Source organism: Globicephala melas, chromosome 1, assembly GCF_963455315.2.
Source record: "Globicephala melas chromosome 1, mGloMel1.2, whole genome shotgun sequence".
In the NCBI taxonomy this organism is placed as follows: Eukaryota; Metazoa; Chordata; class Mammalia; order Artiodactyla; family Delphinidae; genus Globicephala; species Globicephala melas.
Window position 1 is genome coordinate 168,079,234 of NC_083314.1, and position 18,480 is coordinate 168,097,713.

An 18,480-nucleotide genomic window follows, 5' to 3' on the forward strand; every position below is an offset into this window, starting at 1 on the left:
GTTCCCAATGCAGGGGTTCTGGGTTCGATCCCTGGTCAGGGAACTAGATCCTGCATGCATGTCGCAACTAAGAGTCTGCATGCCGCAACTAAGAAGTCCTCATGCCACAACTAAAGATCCTGCACGCCACAATGAAGATCCGGCATGCCGCAACTAAGACCCAGCCCAGCCAAAATAAATGAATGAATGAATAAATAAATAAATATATTTTTTAAAACACCACAATTAAATATCACTACACATCAAATATCATGGCTAAACCTAAAAATGTGGACAATACCAAGTGTTGATGGAAATGCAGAACTCTCAACACTTTGCTGGTGGGTCTAACTACTTGGGAAAAGTGTTTCCAGTTTCTTATAAAGTTAAACATACATTTACTCTATGAGCCAGCAATTATACTCCTAGATATTGACACAAAAGAAATGAAAATATACCTACATAAAGAATTGTGCATAAAATGTTCATAACAGCTTGATAGCCAAACACTGGAAACAACCAAAAAGTCCAACCACAGGTGAATGGATAAACAAATTGTGGGATATTCATACAACAGAATACATCTCAAAAATGAAAAGGAATGAAACACTGATACACACAACATGAATGAATTTCAAAAACATTAGCCTCAGTGAAAGAAGCTTTGAGCAGAATAGCATATATTGTACTACTCCATTTAGTTGAAGTTCTAGAACAGGTGAAACTAATCTCTGGCAACAAATCAAAACAGTGATGGGGGTGGATGATGGGAGACTGCTTGGGAAGGAGCAGAGGGAACTTTCTCAGATGATGGGAATGTTCTATATCTTCGTAGGGGTGTGGTTTATACGGTTTTCTGCAATTGAGCAAACTTTTATTTAAGATCTGTGCGTTTCCCTATATGTAAGTTATACTGAAATAAATAGGTAGCACCTGCATCACAGGGTTGTTGTAAAAAAAATAAGATGAGAACACAAAACACAGTCATTGAGAGGCCGGCAGTCTTACCTAAATGACTCATCAGGCCCTATGGGACATGCTGTATTGCACAGTGGATTTTATGGCGACCCCAAGTCATGGCAGAGGTGGAACGAGGGGAGAAGAATATACTATTATTCAGCCACTGAAAATGGTCGTTACTTAGTGAAAGGTATTTGCCTAAAAGTTTCGCCTGTAGAGCAGCTGACTCCCAGAGCATGCCAGGTGAGAGCATATCTCTTTAGGACACTAATCGATATGCCCAAGTTCCTTCTGTAAAAGTTGCCACTCTGGTACTGCACTAAAACAGACGGACAACCTCCCTAGTCTTAGCCTTTAATTAATGAAAATTCAGAGTTAAGAGACATACTCAGACCCCCTTGTGAGTAAGAGCTGTTCTGACCACCTGCCTATTGAGTTTGGAGAGCCCTCAACCCAAATCTTAGAAAACAGCCTTCTCAAGGGAAGAAATACCTACAGCTGGACCACCACACTGAGGCCACAGACTGCAGCTATGGTCTCCGTGGCTTCAGTTCTCTTTGGGGATGGAGACACCAAAAAACAGGTCTGACAGCGACCTCAGCCACACCCTGCATTTAAGAGAAACAAAACCATACTGCCTTGGCTATTAACTAGCCCCCAGAGCCTAGTGGGGGTGAAAGAGGGAAGGGGAGTGGGACTGAGGTCCTCGAGTCCTCAGAAGTCCTTAAGGAATCTCCAGTTTTTTTCTTACCATCATCTGCCATGAGAATACAGAGCTTAAAAAGTCTGTTGTTTTCCCCAAATTATGCAAATACTTGTGCATAAGGCCTTGGCCCCAGGTTAGTGGGAAATCAAGAACCAGAGCTTATTTGAACGAGGGTGGTCTTTTTGGACTGCAGATGCACAGAACTGGAATAATAATAATCCTCGGTTCATGACATTCATCCCTGCTCCAAGTATGGCCCCTCTTTTAAAGTTAATGTAATAAATGCCCATTATGCTCTCCTGAATCCTGTCCATAATACCCTTGTTAAGTCTTTCCTGACCTGGCTAAAGAAAGCAAGGCAGCGAGAGAATTTCCTGAAGTCTCCATCACCTCCCTTAGTGCAGACTTGACTTAGGATGCAGACTCAGGCACCTTCCCCACGCCAGAGACAGTACCCACAGGCTCGTTGCCCACCTAGATTACCAAACAGCTTCCCTGCGTGGGGCTTTCCAATCTGCGAGCCTGATTTATTTTCTTCAGTAAGAGAAAAGACGTGAGTCCTTTGAGCAAAGTATGCCTGATATATATCACAATATTTATTTTTTGGTGGAGTAATGGATCAGTCTTCGGGAAAAGCTAGAGAAAAGGCATTTCTTGGGCTCAGATGTAAATCAGTCACTCTGAAAACTGCAGGGTAATCTATGTTCTTACCCGCCCTGCTAACTACAGTGTGAAATAAGCAGCTGACTTTTAAAAGTCATTGTACTATTTGTTTCTGAAGCTAACACTAAAGACAGAGTTAAGGATGTGAGGCCTGGGAAGCAATTGCTCTTGGAATGCCTGCACCAAGTCCCTAAAATTGTGGTGCAGCTCACAATGAAAGCAGAGATCCACCCAACCTGTGGGTGTTAAGTCATACACCTGGTGGGGACAAGGTCTAAGCTTTGGTCTACTTGCAGTGCTCAGTTCTAAGGAAGAAGAATGAAGTGTATAGCTGGGCTTATGATGTAAGGGTCTCCCAAGGGACCTGTCTGGTTACTATAGGGCAATCTTCCCGTCTATATTAAATGTATCATAGAGCAGGACAAGACAGAAACTGAAGGACAAGGGGGAAAAATCTTCAGTGGATTTTCAACTGAAACAGAGCTCTTCGAAGGAAAGCTATTTAAATCTGAGGTGCTCCTAATATTAATTATCCTGAACATCTCACAGCCTCAGATTCACATGCTACAAAGAACACAAAGCCTTTCAATTTTTCTACCTGTCCCTGGGACTAGCAGCGATAAATCAGATATACAGAGAAACCACACATGACCAACGAACCAGCCCGTTAATGGGGAGCAAAGACCATTTGCCAAGATGACTTATTCAGACATAGTCACACATCACAACGAGCAATATCCTGGAGGCTTAACACAGCAGACATGGAAGGCAAGAGCTGGGGCACTCCCTGCCAAGTCTCAGAGACTCCAGGGTGATTCGGGCATCCTCCAGATGCCTGCTATCCAGGCATGAAAGATTCTACTCACGGCTGCCACCTCTCCAGTCCCTTTAAGTTAGACTTGCACTTGGAAAATTACTGCAACTTCTAAAAGGCTTCTTGGGTCACAGAGCCAAGCCCCCAAACCTTGCTGTGGCCCCTACTCTAGGACTCTTAGAATTCCATGTACCCTCAGGAAGAAGACCCAGCTCCTGCCACCAGTAACCTTAACTGTTAGTTTATAGGTCTTTTCTGTAGCCACTCCGGGCTCCAACTAAGTATCTGGGCTCCAACTAAGCGTCATATCCTATTCTAGGTGCTTGGGCAGATCCATAAACAGAACAGTAAACAGGTGGGAGCGAGGGAGAGAAAAGGCTCCCCTAAATGCCAGTCTCTTCATTTTACCACGAAAACTGAGGCCCAGTGATAAACAGGAATTTCCCCCTGAGACCAGGGTTGATGGCATGGCTAGGACTTGAACCCAGGCTGGACACTCAGGGCGACTGCCACATACAGCGGTGCATAAGGGCACTGGGCAGAGGGGACGGGGATGGGGGTAAAATTCAATCCACATTCTTCCTATGGGCTAGGGGCAGCCCCACTCCAGTGCTATGTTCTCACAGCCCTACTCTGCCCAATTCCCTTTAACAAAAGCTCCCTTCACTGAAGGGACAACTTCCAGATCAGCAACCTACCATCATTAGTAGGACACAACGTAGTGTGAAACCTTTCACTGGGATGTAACCCTGACAAGCTATTCACTCCCAACTCTTGTCATGTGTGAGAAAAGTCTATTGAACTTGAAGAGAAACCCACCTATGACCAAGGTCCCCTAAAATAATTATCACAATAATTTCCTATATAATCATCAGATCTGAAAGGAAAGGCTGCTAGCAAGCCGTTTTTCATTCTCGCCAGTCCCTTTACTCTCCATGATCCCAAGATGAGGACCTGTCACTGTTCAATCCCATCTCTAAAGTTCAATATGGGTGAGAGGAATACTTAACTTAATCAACTGTGTGAATATCTACTCTTGACTAGGTGCTAGGGATACAACAGTGAACACCATCACCATCATCAACAACAACACAACATTTTCCCTTACTTCATGGAACTAAGACATGCCGAAAACAGCTGGGAAAAGCCCAGCTGCTATGGAGTCCCTGGCCAGACTGGCAGTCTGCTTAGGGGCCAGGTCTGGAAGCAAGAATTTGTGACCAGCCTCTTCCCCCCTCTCTCATTCCATTTTACAGAAGGAAAAATAAGGTCCGGGAAGGAGAGGAGGTGGCTTGTCCAAAGTCAGACAGTTGAGCTGAGACTCGAATCAATGTCCTCCGGGTTACCCTTTCCACCACACTGCCTCCTCCAAGGTTCCAAAATTGCGAACTGAGAAGAAAACATTGGTTCTAGTGACAGATTGTTTCCTGATGTGTCTACACCCAGAACATGCAGCTTCAGCCCATCTTATCAGCAGAGACCTTGAGCCCATGTCCATCTCTCAAACTAGAATGTTCATAAGTATGCTTCATTGATCTAGAGCCCAAGTGTCCAGCCTTTATTCACTCTCATTTATCACCCTCTCTGAATCTCTCTTGAAGTTTACTTTCGCTTTAAAAACCTCATCTTATAAGAACAGAGCCCTTTTTATCTGATGCTAGCTGTCCCTCTGCTCCTGGGGTCTAATCAATCCACGTCTGGAAAAAAAACAAGCCAGAGAGGAAAGCAACAGTCCCTTTTATGAAAACAGGCACCTTTCTAAAATGATCTACCCATGGGCATGGCACAGATAGAAATTTAAATGAGAAGGAAATAAAGACATCCTCCAGCAATTGTCAACTGCATTCCTCATCAGGTGGGACACCAGGGAAGTTAACTCTGTGTTAACAGCTAAAACAAACACTCTGCCCCACATTTTTTCAGGTTGTTTGGGGACCGGGAGAGGTCCAAACTCAAGAAGCCTGAAGAGAAAACGGGCTTCAAAATATAATAGTGTATATAGTCCCGTCCCCTCCATTCTGAGGAGCTTAACGTCTTCAAGATAGTAAGAGGGGGCTCATTGAACAACTGCAGGTATAGACAAGCAGGCTTCCAGCTACTACCAGGGGTGTACAGCGATGCCAGATAGAAAGATCCAGACATCTGGCAACCAACACAGACCTCCACCCATTGTGTTACTTTACATCCACCTGCAAAGAAGAGTCCCCACACCTCCCACCACCCCCAGCCTCTGCCCACAAGGGAGGTTCTCTTTGTATTGAGGGGCAGAACCTGGTCCCCCGCTAGACAGCCCACCCTCCTTCCCACATGGCTCCCAACCGCAGGCTCTCAGAAATGGGTCCCATATCTAGATACAAATGCAGAAAGCACCTTTTGAAGAGGGCAGTAGGTAACTCTTCATCCTTTGGGGCATCCTTTTAAAGATCTGATGGCAGCTCTACACCCCGTGAAAAACTGCATGCATATAGTTTAAACGTAATTTCACTGCGGGTTACTGCTCTCCAAGGAGGTCTGAAAGGGTTAATGTTTTCAGAGGCAGCTTTAGGAAAGGGAGCTGGGGTGGTTCAGGTGCGTATTCAACAACACAGCTCCTTAAACAGTGGGGGAGAAATGATGCCCCTTTCTTAGCTACTGCAAGTTCCAGGCTTCAATTAACCTTTGGGATTTCAACAAGGATTTGGAAACTGAGAGTGTGTGCTTGCACACAGGAAACAAGGACTCGTCTTTGTGGTTTCCTCTACTGACATCACAAAATGTCCAGTGATTGCTAGTTAAGATAGAGTCTCCTTAGCATAGAAGGCTGAGTAACAACAGCAGAGATAAGTAGGGAGAGGTGGGCGTTGGGAGACAGGATATACTGGACAAGGAGAGGAGGACAGCTAAGCTCTCCACTGGCTCTGAGCAGGTCTGGACAGGGCAGGTCCTGACTCTTGCTGCCTGCTCTCCCTGGAAATCACGGCAGACTTGCTGACTGCTCTGCAGCAAACCAAGAAGTCCAGGCAGAAGCAGTCCTTTCATTCTGGGTCCACGGGGATGGGGGGAGCATCCTCTCCTTTCTAGGGAGGAGACCCTGGCCCACTGCTTGCCCACAGCCCCCTCGTGGCCCGGGGGTGTCACTGCAGCCCCCTCTGCAGTGCTGGGCAAAAACCTTGCGCAGGCGGCTCCAACAGTAGGCAGCTCTAACAGGGACTGAGCAGAACATTTAGTTATCAGTGGTGGCTTGGCAACTGTCTTCAAGCCACGGTGAGGCTGCGTTTGCTTTTGGTTTCTTAAATTAAGACTAAGATTCAGACTCAAAGTGACCCTTCTAACCCCTCTCTGGTACAATCCCTACAGGGAACAAGTCCAAGACCTGCTACATTAAGCCAATAACCTCAGAGCTTCTGTAACATTCCCACCGCCTTAGGGATCATTGCTCCTTGCATCACACGCAATTACGTACAGTTGTTCCAAAGCTCAATAGAAACAGTTATCAAGAATGCACAACATCCTCTGGCTTGTAGGTTGCTGGCTAGACTGCAAAATACTTGCAGGTCACCAAATACCTCCCAAATCCTGGCTTTCCAGGTGTAGATCCTAAAGGGGGTTGGGAGATGTCACAATTTAAAGACACACAGTGAGAAACAACATGGCTCTTGGCCCCTTCAAACAGAAAGGGTGTCCATTAATAAGCCTAACTAGCAACTCCACAAAAATCTTATTAACATCTCCACAAAGGGAGGGAGCAGGCCCCACCTGGGCTGAGGACTGGACTGGAAAGACCAGAGTCTGGGGGTGGGGGAAAGTTGGTCCAGTGGTTCAGCTACCATCGGGGGTGCGGATGATTAACTGAACCCGGTAGTGGAAAACTGTGCAGGCAGGAGTGAAGGTGGGAAGTTTGGGAGGAGGGAGGAGGGTATAGAGTGTGCCTGGAGGACCTAGAGTAGACCAGGGAGCCCGGGAGTGACTGGGCCCAGGGGAAATGGATGGAAGCACAAGAGGGTCTTTTCTTTTGTGCGGGGAGAAGAGTCCTTACCTCCTTGATTTTCTCCCGCTGGCTTTGAACTAGGCTCTGGGGCTCCTTACTCTCGTCGGCCCTAGTGCCCAGGACCGGGTGGCGGAGGCGGCTTCGGAAGGCGTTGACGTCAAAGCTAGAGGAGATGCTCCCCTCCTGCGGTCTGAGGGCCGTGGCGCTGCTGCCCCGGGCCGCCGTGGCCTCCTCCCGCGGCCCGGTGGGGCGGGTGCGCCGCAGCCACCCTTTCCTGCGGCGGGGACTGGCTTGGCTCCTGGGGTCGTCCTCACCCGGGGCTGGAGCCGCGGGGGCCGGGTTCGGAGGCGACTCCTGCTCGCGGGTCAGGGGGTGGCCGGCGACTTGCGCCACTGCCTCCAGGCCGGGCTGCTGGGTCCGGGGGGCCAGGAAGAGGCGCTTGAGGCGAGAGGAGCTGGGCAGCAGGAACAGGGCCCCGAAGCACAGGGTGACGAGGCCGGAGAGGAAGAGAAGGAAGAGGAACTTCTGCGGCAGCCGCAGCCCCCACGGGGAGGCCGGGACGAAGCCGGGCACTTTCCTCATGAGCATCGTTGCCGGACACGGGGCTGGGGACAGTCAGATCCGGCCGGGCCCCTGAGGCCCTGGGAGTCCAGGCACTTGTCAGCAGGGGGCTCGGCGAGGGGAGGTCGTCGAGGGGCGCCGCCCGGGGTGGGGGCCCCTGAGAGTTTCGCCCTGCGGGGGCTGCTCCTGAAGTTCAGGGAGTTTGGAGCGAGTCCTCCCGCGCCGGGACGGGGGAGCAGCAGCCTCGGCGGGGCCCGGGCGAGCGAGGCGGTACGGCTCGGGGCCCGGGCCCGCAGGGGTCGACCGCGCGCCGCAGCCTTCCCTCCGGCCGCCGCGCGGCCCCTCCTCGCAGCGGCCGGAGCCCGCGGGGCCCGCGCTTTCCCGCGCTGCGGCGGCCGCCGGGGCCGTCACATGCCGTCCGCGGCGCCCAGGCTGTCGGCGCGGAGGGGCGCACGCAGGCCTCGTCCCCGCTCCGAGCCGCCCTCAGCCCCTCGGCCCAAAGTTTTGGCCTCAGAAGCAGTTTCCAGAGGGGGTCGGCTCCGGGGGAGAGGTGGCGGCGGGGCCGGCGTGTCAGCTGCGCTCCGAGAGCGCGCCGGCCCGGCCGGGTCGCGACAGTGCCGGGGCTTGGCTATAGGGACACGTCTACAACTTTGCTCCGCCGCAGAGCGGGCTCCGGGGAGAGAGGGCAGGCACTTCTGAGCTTGCGGAGCAGGGTCTTCCCGGGCCCCCGGGAGCGGAGGGATGCCGGGCCCCCTGTCTGGAGCCCGGCGCCTTTCGCGACCAGCCGCGGCGGGGCGGCTGCAGCTGCGCCCGGGAGTGCGGGCTCCCGCCCAGCCAACTCGGTAGGGCTCCGGGTTCCTGCTGGGATCACCTGTTCCCGGTCCCCGCCGGCTCCGCGGAGCGCGCAGTCCCGGCTGCGCCTCCCCAGCCGCAGCTGGCGTCCTCACCGCGGCCGCTCCAGACGGGCCGCTGCCGCCGTAGACTGAGCCGCCGCGCCGCCGCCGCTGCCGAGCCTGCGCCCCACAGGCGCGCACACCACCAGAACGCCCCCGCCGCTGCCGCGGCAGCTCGGGTTTTCACTGAGACAGCACCCGCGGCCCCGCCTCCCGCCGGGCCACGCCCTCGGGCCACGCCCACTGCGCGCCCCGTGGTCCACCTCCGCCGCGGCGCTGTAGCCCGGCCAATGGCCTCGCGGCTGGGGTAGGGAGTGCGGGGGCCAAAGCCCGGGTGGGGAGAGGAGCTGGGACTCCAAGCCACGCCCCCTCCCTCGAAGGGCCAGCGCCGCGCACACTCCCCCCCATCCCGCCAGCACCAATGGTCCAGCTGCGCGGGGTTGGCGGGGGTGGAGAGAAGAGCGAGGTCATTGGCTGCCTCGGAGGGATCCCCGTTGGGCCGCAGTCGTCCATTGGTTAGTGCCCAGCATTCGCTGGACTGGGAGCGACCGAGACGTCCCCCGTACCCCCAACCCTCGCCGCTCCGGTTGTTGGTCCCCTAGAGGGGGCAGGAGATCCAGCTTGTCTGGAGGGCTCTGGCGGTCTTTCGGTAACCTCACTCACCCCTCAGTGCCAGTCCAGGATTGGCAGGGGGCGGGGGCCTGCCCAGGGGCCCCGAGAGCTTCCGCGGGAGCCGCGGTGGTGCTGCTGTGGCACGCTGTGAGGACGGGCTGGGCCTGGCTAAGGCAGTGTTTCCACTGCACCCCCCGCAGACCACAGCTCTGCCTTCCTTTGCCTACGGGCCCCAAACCAGGCCTGGGCCCCTGGGTGGGGCAGGGAGGGATGCTAAGCACAGTGGTTTGAGTGCAAGGAAGGAGAAGGAACCTTGGTCGTGTGCGTAGAAGACCACACACAGCATGTGACATGCGTACCCAGATGCCTGCGTGTTTATGTGCACATGTGTGCTTCTATGCGTAGCTCCAGATGCACTCAGAGACTGCATGTGGGTGTGTACCTGCACACAAACATACACTTAATTTAGGTATGTGATTATACCAAAGCACTTAAGTATAAGTGATTATACCAAAGCACATGTAATACATATTAGTACAAATATTGACATGTACACACATCCCACAGACACTCACACAACAGATAGGTCCAAACACACGTACACACTGCCAGGCGTATATTCCCAGACACAGATGTGTCTCGACCTCAAGGCCCTCACACTTTCCTCCTGAGACTCAAGTCTCTCTGTGCCTTCCCCTCCTATTAAACCCAAGGCAAAGAAACATTGTGCTGTGTGGGGCTTTCACGCAAAACACTTTATAGAGACAAATAACAGCAGAGGGAGAGACAAATTAAGAGGTGTAATAGGCAAGAGGGAAAATATCTGCTTTCAGCTGCAATTTAAAATGAAATGCAGCGTTGATGAGACAGAAAATACTGCAGGGAGGCCTTTCCGACAGAAGAAGCGGCCCAGACGGGCTCTCGTAAATCTTGCTTATTCCCTGAGGCCTGTTACCCTTGGCCGTTGGGACTCAGACATCCTTCTGCCTCTGGCCAGGCCACTGACAGCAGACCCTCCCCTGATGTTTAAATACCCTTGGCATGTAAATTTCTTTCAATTGAGAATAAAAGATAGCTCTGGGTAACAGGTGCAAATATTTTGGTCACTGGAGATGACTCGTCCCTCCCAACCCCACAAGCACACCTGGCTTAAATGTAAAATTCTAATTTAGATGTTTCAGTCTCTCCTGAGTTTGATTGGCGGCACTCAGTTCCCTGAAACCAGCTGTGAACATCAGAGACAAGCATGTGGTCCACTTGGGTGCAGGAGCCCAGAGACCTGGTCTGGCTTCTTCCAATCTCCAACGCCCAAGAATCTCCCTTCCGGAACCCACCTTGGGAAGGGGGAGGCTTGTCTTTGGAGAACTAGGCAGGAACCCAGCAGGCATTGGAGGCACCGCACATCATTCCACATGGAGAGTGTAGGGGAATCACTGTTCAGTCCCCTGAGAAGGGAGGACCCAGGAGAAGGGGAGGAAGGCAAGGCAGAGTCTCAGAAGGCTGTATCTGTTTGAACTGGATCCTCACTGTGATTGTGACACCTAGACCAGTCTCTGGATTGCTGGTGAGCCAGGGTAGAAAGTGAGGCCGCATCAGGATTCCACAGATTCAGCCTACAAAAACCAGAGCCCAGAGGGTACAACTCTGTTTCAAACTGATGTCATGTTGGTGATTACACCAAGCTGGTGATACCATAACCTTTTATAATCTCCCTAGCAAGCTCACTGAAACTCTGGAGCTCCCATCCCACCCCCATACGCCTAACCCCCATAGACTTCACACACATTACGGCTCTTCTCTCACTGGATTTTTATTATTCATACACTGTCCCACAGCAAACTTAGATCCTCACGGCAGGGACCATGGCTCGTTCACTTCTCTAACTGCCCTAGGTCTTAACTACAATACCTCACATATGGGTGCTGTGTTTGTTGAGTAATGAATGAATAAATGTGGGAGTGGATGCCCATTTCACAGATGAGGAAACCAAGGCTCAGGGAAGGGAATAATAATGAGCCAACATTTTCAATGTGCTGAACACATATTGCTTCATTTACTTTTCAGAGCACTCTTACGAGGTAGATATTATTAGTAGCCTCATTTTACAAATAAAAATACTAAGGCTAGAGAGATTCAGGATAAGTTAACAAGTATCTTTCTCAGTTCAGTTCAGACACTTAAGTGGGACTGGGAACAGAAATGAATAGCATTTTAAAAATCTATTCTGTCAACAAACATTTATTGAAATTAGATACTAGGTATTGCACTAGTCTCGGGTTGGTCAAAGATGAGCAAAGCATGGTCCCTGTCAGTATTGATTCATTCACTCAGTAAAGAACTACTTGTTGAACACCTACTATGTGCCAGGTACAGAGGGGCTGGGGAAAACAGCCCTGAATAAGGCAGATGTGAAGCCTAACTTCAGGGAACTTCTTGTCTAAGAGGCAACGGGGACCAATTCAACCCATCAGGAAGGGAACTACCATGCACTGGGCACTGTGCTGAGCGCTTTGTTCTCATCCTATCTACTCTCACAATGGCCTTCTCAGAAGTAGGCTTTGAGATCCCAACTTAACAGATGGGGAAACTCAGGCTCAGGGGTGTGACGTGACTTGTCCACCCAGGGAATAATTTGCAAATATGAGAGAAAACCAGACTCATCTAATCCCAGAATCAATGCTCTTTCTGTTAATAATACAAATAGTAACTAAGATTAATGGGGCACACACTATGTGCCAAACCCTTATAACAGAATTCGTAGAAGCTCACTTATTTAATCCTTACAACCATCCCATGAGACAGGTACTATTATTACTGGCATTTTATAGAAGAGGAAACTAAAGCACAGAGATGTTAAGGCTCTTACCCAATGTCACACAGCTGGGAAGTGGCAGAGGGGGGATTTGAATCCAGTTGGTCAGGCTCCAGAGCCCTTCATGTCTTTCAGCGTCTATTGCTCCCCATCATATAATGCCAAGAGAGCAGGTGCTATAGGAAGTCAGAGCAGGGAAAGAGCACTGGACTCAGGCAGAATTTTCACAGGCTTGTTGGGAGGATTATATGAGCTCATTCAGCCATTCAATAAGTATGTAAAGAGCACCTGCTATATTCCAGGCAATATACTGTGCTTTGGTGATGCAATGACGAGCAAAAACAGACACGTTGTTCCCATTGTGGAGCTTACAGTCTTATGGGGAAGAGGAATCTAAACAAATAAACAACCCCCAAATAACCCTGCAAGCTGAGATAAAAGTGAGGAAAGAGAGAGAGGCTGCTCTAAGAACATGTAACGATGGAGATGGACCTAGACTCGGGTTGAGTGAGAAGTGGTCAGGGAAGACATCCTCTAAGGATGAGTGTAGTTACCTAAGCAAAGAGGGATTGTGAGAACACCCAGGCTGAGGGGACAGCATATGCAAAAACCCTGCAGTGGAGAGAATATGATGCTTTTGAGAACAGACAAGCCAGTATGTCTGGAGTAGAGAGAGTGAAGGGGAAAGACAGGACGCATCACTGAATGACTTAGGACAGGAGTAGGGATGTGCGTGAAGGGGTAGGTGGGTGGGTGGATTCAGATTAACATTTTTAAAAGGCTACTATAGCTACAGTGTGAAAACAGACCGGGAGGCAGGAGTGAATGATGTGGGTGCCTTTCAGAGGATGTTGCAGTAGCCTATGGTGGCTTGGATTGGGGAGATCGGAGATGCACAAGACCCCAGGGTCCAAATCATGCTTAGAATCCCAAACTGAGAGGACTTGGTGATGGCTTGAGATTCCACGTTGATAGAGAGGGAGATGTCTGCAAGGATTCCAGGTGTCTAACTTGCCAGGGGCATTTGTTGAGGTGCGAGCCGTGAATTAGGCTGTACGGGGCTTCCAGTCTGCTCATTGAGAAGGTTCTGGGCAGTTGGTGTGGAATCTGAATCTCAAATGGTCATTAGTTCCATTTAAGATCAAAAACTAGAGATAAAGCTAAACTGAGCCAAGAGACGATCATCGGGCAGCTTCCTTAAAGGCCTCCAGACAAATTCAGCCCGGGCAAGAGAGGCACGGATGACGGGGCCTGCTGGGTGAGAGCACACCAGGCTGGTCTAGAGACAAAAGTTCCCGCAGGTGTCCCTGACTCTCTCCAGCAGGCTGCAGGTCCCGGTCGGTACCTTGTTGTGCAGGGGGTGGCTAATTTCAGGGGCACAGAGCCAGAACACCTGCTCTCAGTCTCTTAAAAGAAGATCATGAAAGTTTCTTTTCAACACTGTGCCTGAGTCCCCAGTCCTGAGGTGGCCCAGTCAGCCAGCCGGAAGCAAGAGTTCTCAGCGGGGAGCAATTTTGCCCCCAGGGAACATTTGACAACGTCTGGAGATAATTGTGGTTGTCACAATTGGGGGAGGAGTGTTCTACTGGCATCTAGTGGATAGAAGTCAAGGATGCTATCAGACATTTTCCAGTGAACAGGACAGTCCCCCCTTCCCAACTGTCCAGCCCCAAATGTCAGCTGTGCCAAGGGTGAGAAACCCTGGCTTAAAGCCAAGGCTTTGAAGTCAGAGAGGCCTGGGTTTGAATCTCGGCTTTGCCACACATTGGCTAGTTCATCTTGGGCAACTTGTCTGAACTCTCTGAGCCTCAAGTTCTCCATCTGTCAAATGGGGTCAATAGTAATGCATACCTCAGAAAGATGACGGGAGGAATACATGAGATAACTGGCTGCAAAGAGCCCGAAGCATATGTTCTACTCATCTTCCATGTGAGCAGGGCCTGGGTTGGACTTGTTCTTGATCTACCTCCCCAAGCTAAGTCCTCAGTACGCTGGAGAAGGGAAAGCAGGGTGGTAAGAATGAGGACCCTGGAGTCAGAGCGCCAGTCTGGACTCCATCTCCTACCAGTAGCGAGACCCTGGGAAAATGGCTCATCTCTTGAAGCCCCAGCTTCCTCATCTGTGAAATGGAGATGATCACATAGGGTGGTTGTGAGGACTACAGGAGCCAACCGTTGTAAATGTCTTAGCACAGAGTCTGGTGCACCATGAGCAGTGGATAAGTGTGAACCAATGTTATAAGATAAGAATTAGTGCTGCTTCATTTCCCAGTGGCAAACAAGCTAGCAACCAGACTGAAACTTTGTAACTCAGGGTTTCCAGGGAAGTTCCAATTTCAAATACTCTGTTCATGGTCTCTATGAGGGCTTTCATTTGCCAGACTGTACACACCGATTTTCATTTCAGAAAATATGGTCTCTATCTGGATTGTCATAATAGTGCTGTTTATGCAGTCCTCTTGCGCTAAGCACTGCTCAGATAAGCCCCTCCTCTCCAGGAGTTTCTAGATCATCCAGCTCAAAGGTAGAATGTTGCAGATGTGAAATCTAAGGATCAAAGTGCCCGTAAGTAATTTGCAGTTAGAGGCAGAGCAGAGGCTGGATCTCATCAGTACTTGAGAATCCCAGCTAAGGCCACTTCCACACGTATCATAAGGTTTCTTCTCACTTCCACAGTCCTGGGTTACATTTACCTCACTGATGTCATTGAGGGTTAAATGAAATAATCCACGTTAATGTCTTAGCACAGTGCCTGGCATATAGCAGGAACTAAATATTAGTTATTATTATTTATGGTATGGGCACTTTTAAAGGACATGTAGAATAACTATCTTTGAATCTCATAAAAGTACATTTCCAAAAGCTTACATCAAGCCCCATAAAGCTAGAAATGAAACAGGATCTTTAAAAGGTAACCCTGGCATAACTTAGTCATCCGGTTCCACTTACTAATATCAGGGAGTCTTTATCTTTTGTTTAGTGTGCGCGTGTGTGTGTGTTTCTTAATGTCCGTGGGTTATTGAGGCTCCAGATTCTATGCAGGATCTCAAACTATCTGCCCCTCTGGGATTAGGAATGTAAGAAGGGCCCAAGGTAATAGGCAGGAGTTGCAGGAACCACGTGAACCAAACAATCATGGGAAGTTCCCTCAAAACTTATCCATTATGCCATTCAAGTGATTTCCAGAACCAGCTCAAAAAGCCAGAGTGGCAAAAGAGCATTACAACTACAGCCTTGACTCTCATAGACCTGCCTATGAACCCAAGTCCTGCCGAGCTTACCAGGGGCTGTGTAACCTTGGGTGGTCATCTCATCTGTTTGAGCCTCAGTTTCCTCGGCTATAAAATAGCAATGATAATAGTATTAAACTCAGTATATGTTAAATGTTAGTATTATTAAAAGAAGTAAAGAATAGCAAGTTATCGGGGTTGATAAATGAAAGAGAAAAAAGTTTGGGGTTTGATGAGGGAGTTGCATTAGTATCTTACTAGTCCCAAGTCCCAGCTCTGCCATTTGACGGCGTGACCCGGGCAGATCACTCACTTCTCTGAGCCAGTTTCGTCATCCATAAAGGGGGCCCATAACACCCCACATGAGATAACCAGTGGGCAAACACTTTGTTAGTGATAAAGCAAGAAAGACATGTTCGTTGTGGCTATGATCCCTTTTCAGAAAGAATTTTCACCATCTCACAAATATTTATTGAGCCTCAATCATAACTTTAAAATTTTGTGATGCCCTCTGATATTTCCTATTTTATTCCACTCTACTTTTTACTATTATTCAATTCTATATATTCTAAAGAATAAAAAAAAGCCGATAGAAACCAAGCTAGTCATGTCCACCAAGTATTTCTGGATCTCTGCCCTTGGGGCACAGGGTAGGATCGCCCTGCCCCCTTGTGGTTAAGTAGAGCCATGTGACTGGTTCCAGCCAATGAGCTGTGAGCAGAAACAACGGGTGTCACTTCTAGGCCAGAACATTTAATTGCCAGGGCCATATCCTCCAGAGCTCTGGCTTTCCCTCTGGCAAGGTGACTGACAGTGATCTAGATGGCAGCTGCTCCCTCAGCCAGAGTCCCTGCGTGACTATGACGAGCAGGACCTTCTGCACATCTGCTTTGGCTGCGCTGGCACGGAGCTTACATGAGAAATTAATAGGTGCTGTGTTGAGGCACTGAGACCACAGGGCTTTAAAAAAGTTTTTAACTTAAGGAAATGTTTAAGGTTAAATTAAATTTAATAATATATTTTATTTAATCCAATATATCCGAAATATTATCATTTCGATTATTATTTTAAAAATCAGGAATGAGATCGGCTACATTTTTTTTTTTTACATGCCGGGTCTTCCTGATCCAGTGTGTATTTTACATTTATAGCACATTTCAATCCAGACTAGCCACGTTTCAAGCGTGCCACAAGCCCCGTGTGGCTAGTAGCTACTGGACCGGACAGCACAGCGATAATGGCTAATAACCCTCACGCTGACACACACTATTCTAAGGTGGCTGAATACATAAATCTTTATCCCATCTCAGAGGATCTTTAGCAAAGGAAATCCAGTGTCTTGTAACATAGCTTGTGGCTAGATTTTAGTTCTATTTTTCCTCATTTCGCCTGCAGTGGGGGGACTTCTTCTTCCAGGATAACAAATGGCTGTCATTTCCCACACTTTAGCTAATCACTCAGCCCTACTCTTCCTCCAAGAAAAAGAGGGCGGGAGCTTTCCAGTGGCCCAGGTAAAAGTAAAGAAAAAAACTATGATTATTTAGCATGTTCTCAATACCCACAGTATTCCAGGAGTAGATTCACAAAACCCCAGGTGGAGGCGAGGGTAGGGGAGCAGCCGATGCACTTTCCCTCCACAGGATATGAACTGTAGACTTCAAGGTCATGAGGAATTATGGGGTGCTGGGGGCAGAGTAGGGCGTAAGGGTGGGAGAGGGTGAATTTGATTTCATACCCTGGGGTAGACAGGATCCCTTTTAACTTTGGATGTTGGCTTGGGACCTGTACTCAAGGATCAAGGGTTTCAGGTAAATGTTAGTTCCTCTTTTATTAATTTGTTATTATGTATGTGTTATTGTAGCTATACAGCACCCACTGCTTAGAAAATGTACTTCTTCGGGCTTCCCTGGTGGCGCAGTGGTTGAGAGTCCACCTGCCAATGCAGGGGACACGGGTTCGTGGCCCGGTCCGGGAAGATCCCACATGCCGTGGAGCAGCTGGGCCCGTGAGCCATGGCCGCTGAGCCTGCGTGTCCGGAGCCTGTGCTCCACAATGGGAGAGGCCACAGCAGTGAGAGGCCTGTATACCGCAAAAAAATAAAAAGAAAGAAAGAAAGAAAGTGTACTTCTTCAATGTCCCAATACGTCAGGAGCATTTTTCCATGAAGTTAAATATTCTTCTGCCTTATCATTCTGACAGCCAGATAGGATATTTTAAACGGGGAGACCAAAATTTGTTTACCCAATCCACTGCTGTTGGACATTAAGGTCATTCCCATTCTTAATTGCATTTACCACTCTTACAATGCCTCGGCTCCTACAGAAGGCATGGTCAGAGGACACGTTCAGATGGAGGAAGGTATGATCACCCCACGGCGTCCTTCCGGCAAACTGAGCTTTGACCACATACGATGCCAACTTCTGTGGAAGTGAGGAGGACACAGCCTTCTCTGAGCACTGCCAGGAGAGCTGTGTGAGGTGAAGAGTGTTGGAGACCAAGGGCTGTGGGTGGCACCAGGTTCCACCACTTATTAGTTCTGTGGACTTCTTCTCCGAGCCTCTGAGAATGAGAATAATAATACGGCCCCTTGGTATTGTTGTGAAGATTAAATTAGACTGACTATGAATTCTGGCTAAATAAGACAGATCGAGCACACACACATAACTCCACTCCCTCCTGACCCTCCACTAACATGAAGGCAAAAGGGATTTTTTTTTTTTAAGGCATAAAACCACAAGGATAATTAGCCCAGAAGAGGAGATAACATTAACAAAATTTGGAAGGCCGAAAAGCAGATCAGTGGGTTGTAACTTAGGGCAACCAAGAACCCTGAACCCTAAACTGCCAACAGAGAAAGCTAGAGGTAACCCAACTTATACTACAGAACCCCCAAAAGGCTCAGTGATTACCTACAGGGGCCAAGGGCGGGAGGGGCTCAAAACAGGAGAGTGGGCCCCTTCTCTGCCTTGTCTTCCCCTGCACCCAGTTACTGCTCCTGAGGGCCTGAGGACTGCGGGGGGAGAGAGGCCGTCCCTCGCATGGGCAGGCACAGCCCGCTTGGGGCCAGGCCCCAGGTGTCCGTGTTGGGGAGGGTGGCGGACACAGAAACCCAGCAGAAGCGGTCTCTCCCCGGAGGAGGACTCTGCAAGGGGCAGCAGAAAGGCCAGGCTGCCATGCAGAGTTAGAAAGAATGAGCAAGGGGCCTGGAGCAGGAATGGCTGGTGGGCAGAACATTTGCTTCAACCACCCAGGCTAAGATGAGGGCCCTGAGGCCCGAGAGGACA

At 49.6% G+C, this 18,480-nt stretch overlaps 1 protein-coding gene across 1 annotated transcript in view; it reads right to left on the minus strand.

Annotated features, from left to right (window-relative positions):
• Window positions 1-7,969, minus strand: part of MAN1C1 (mannosidase alpha class 1C member 1) — a 131,644-nt gene extending 123,675 nt beyond the window's left edge. Inside the window, exon 1 of the mRNA XM_030873988.3 lies at window positions 7,138-7,969. Within this exon, the coding sequence (XP_030729848.2) occupies window positions 7,138-7,677 (540 nt within the window). The 5' untranslated portion in view covers window positions 7,678-7,969. The remainder of the gene's footprint in view (window positions 1-7,137) is intronic.
• Window positions 7,970-18,480: the final 10,511 nt, after the last annotated feature.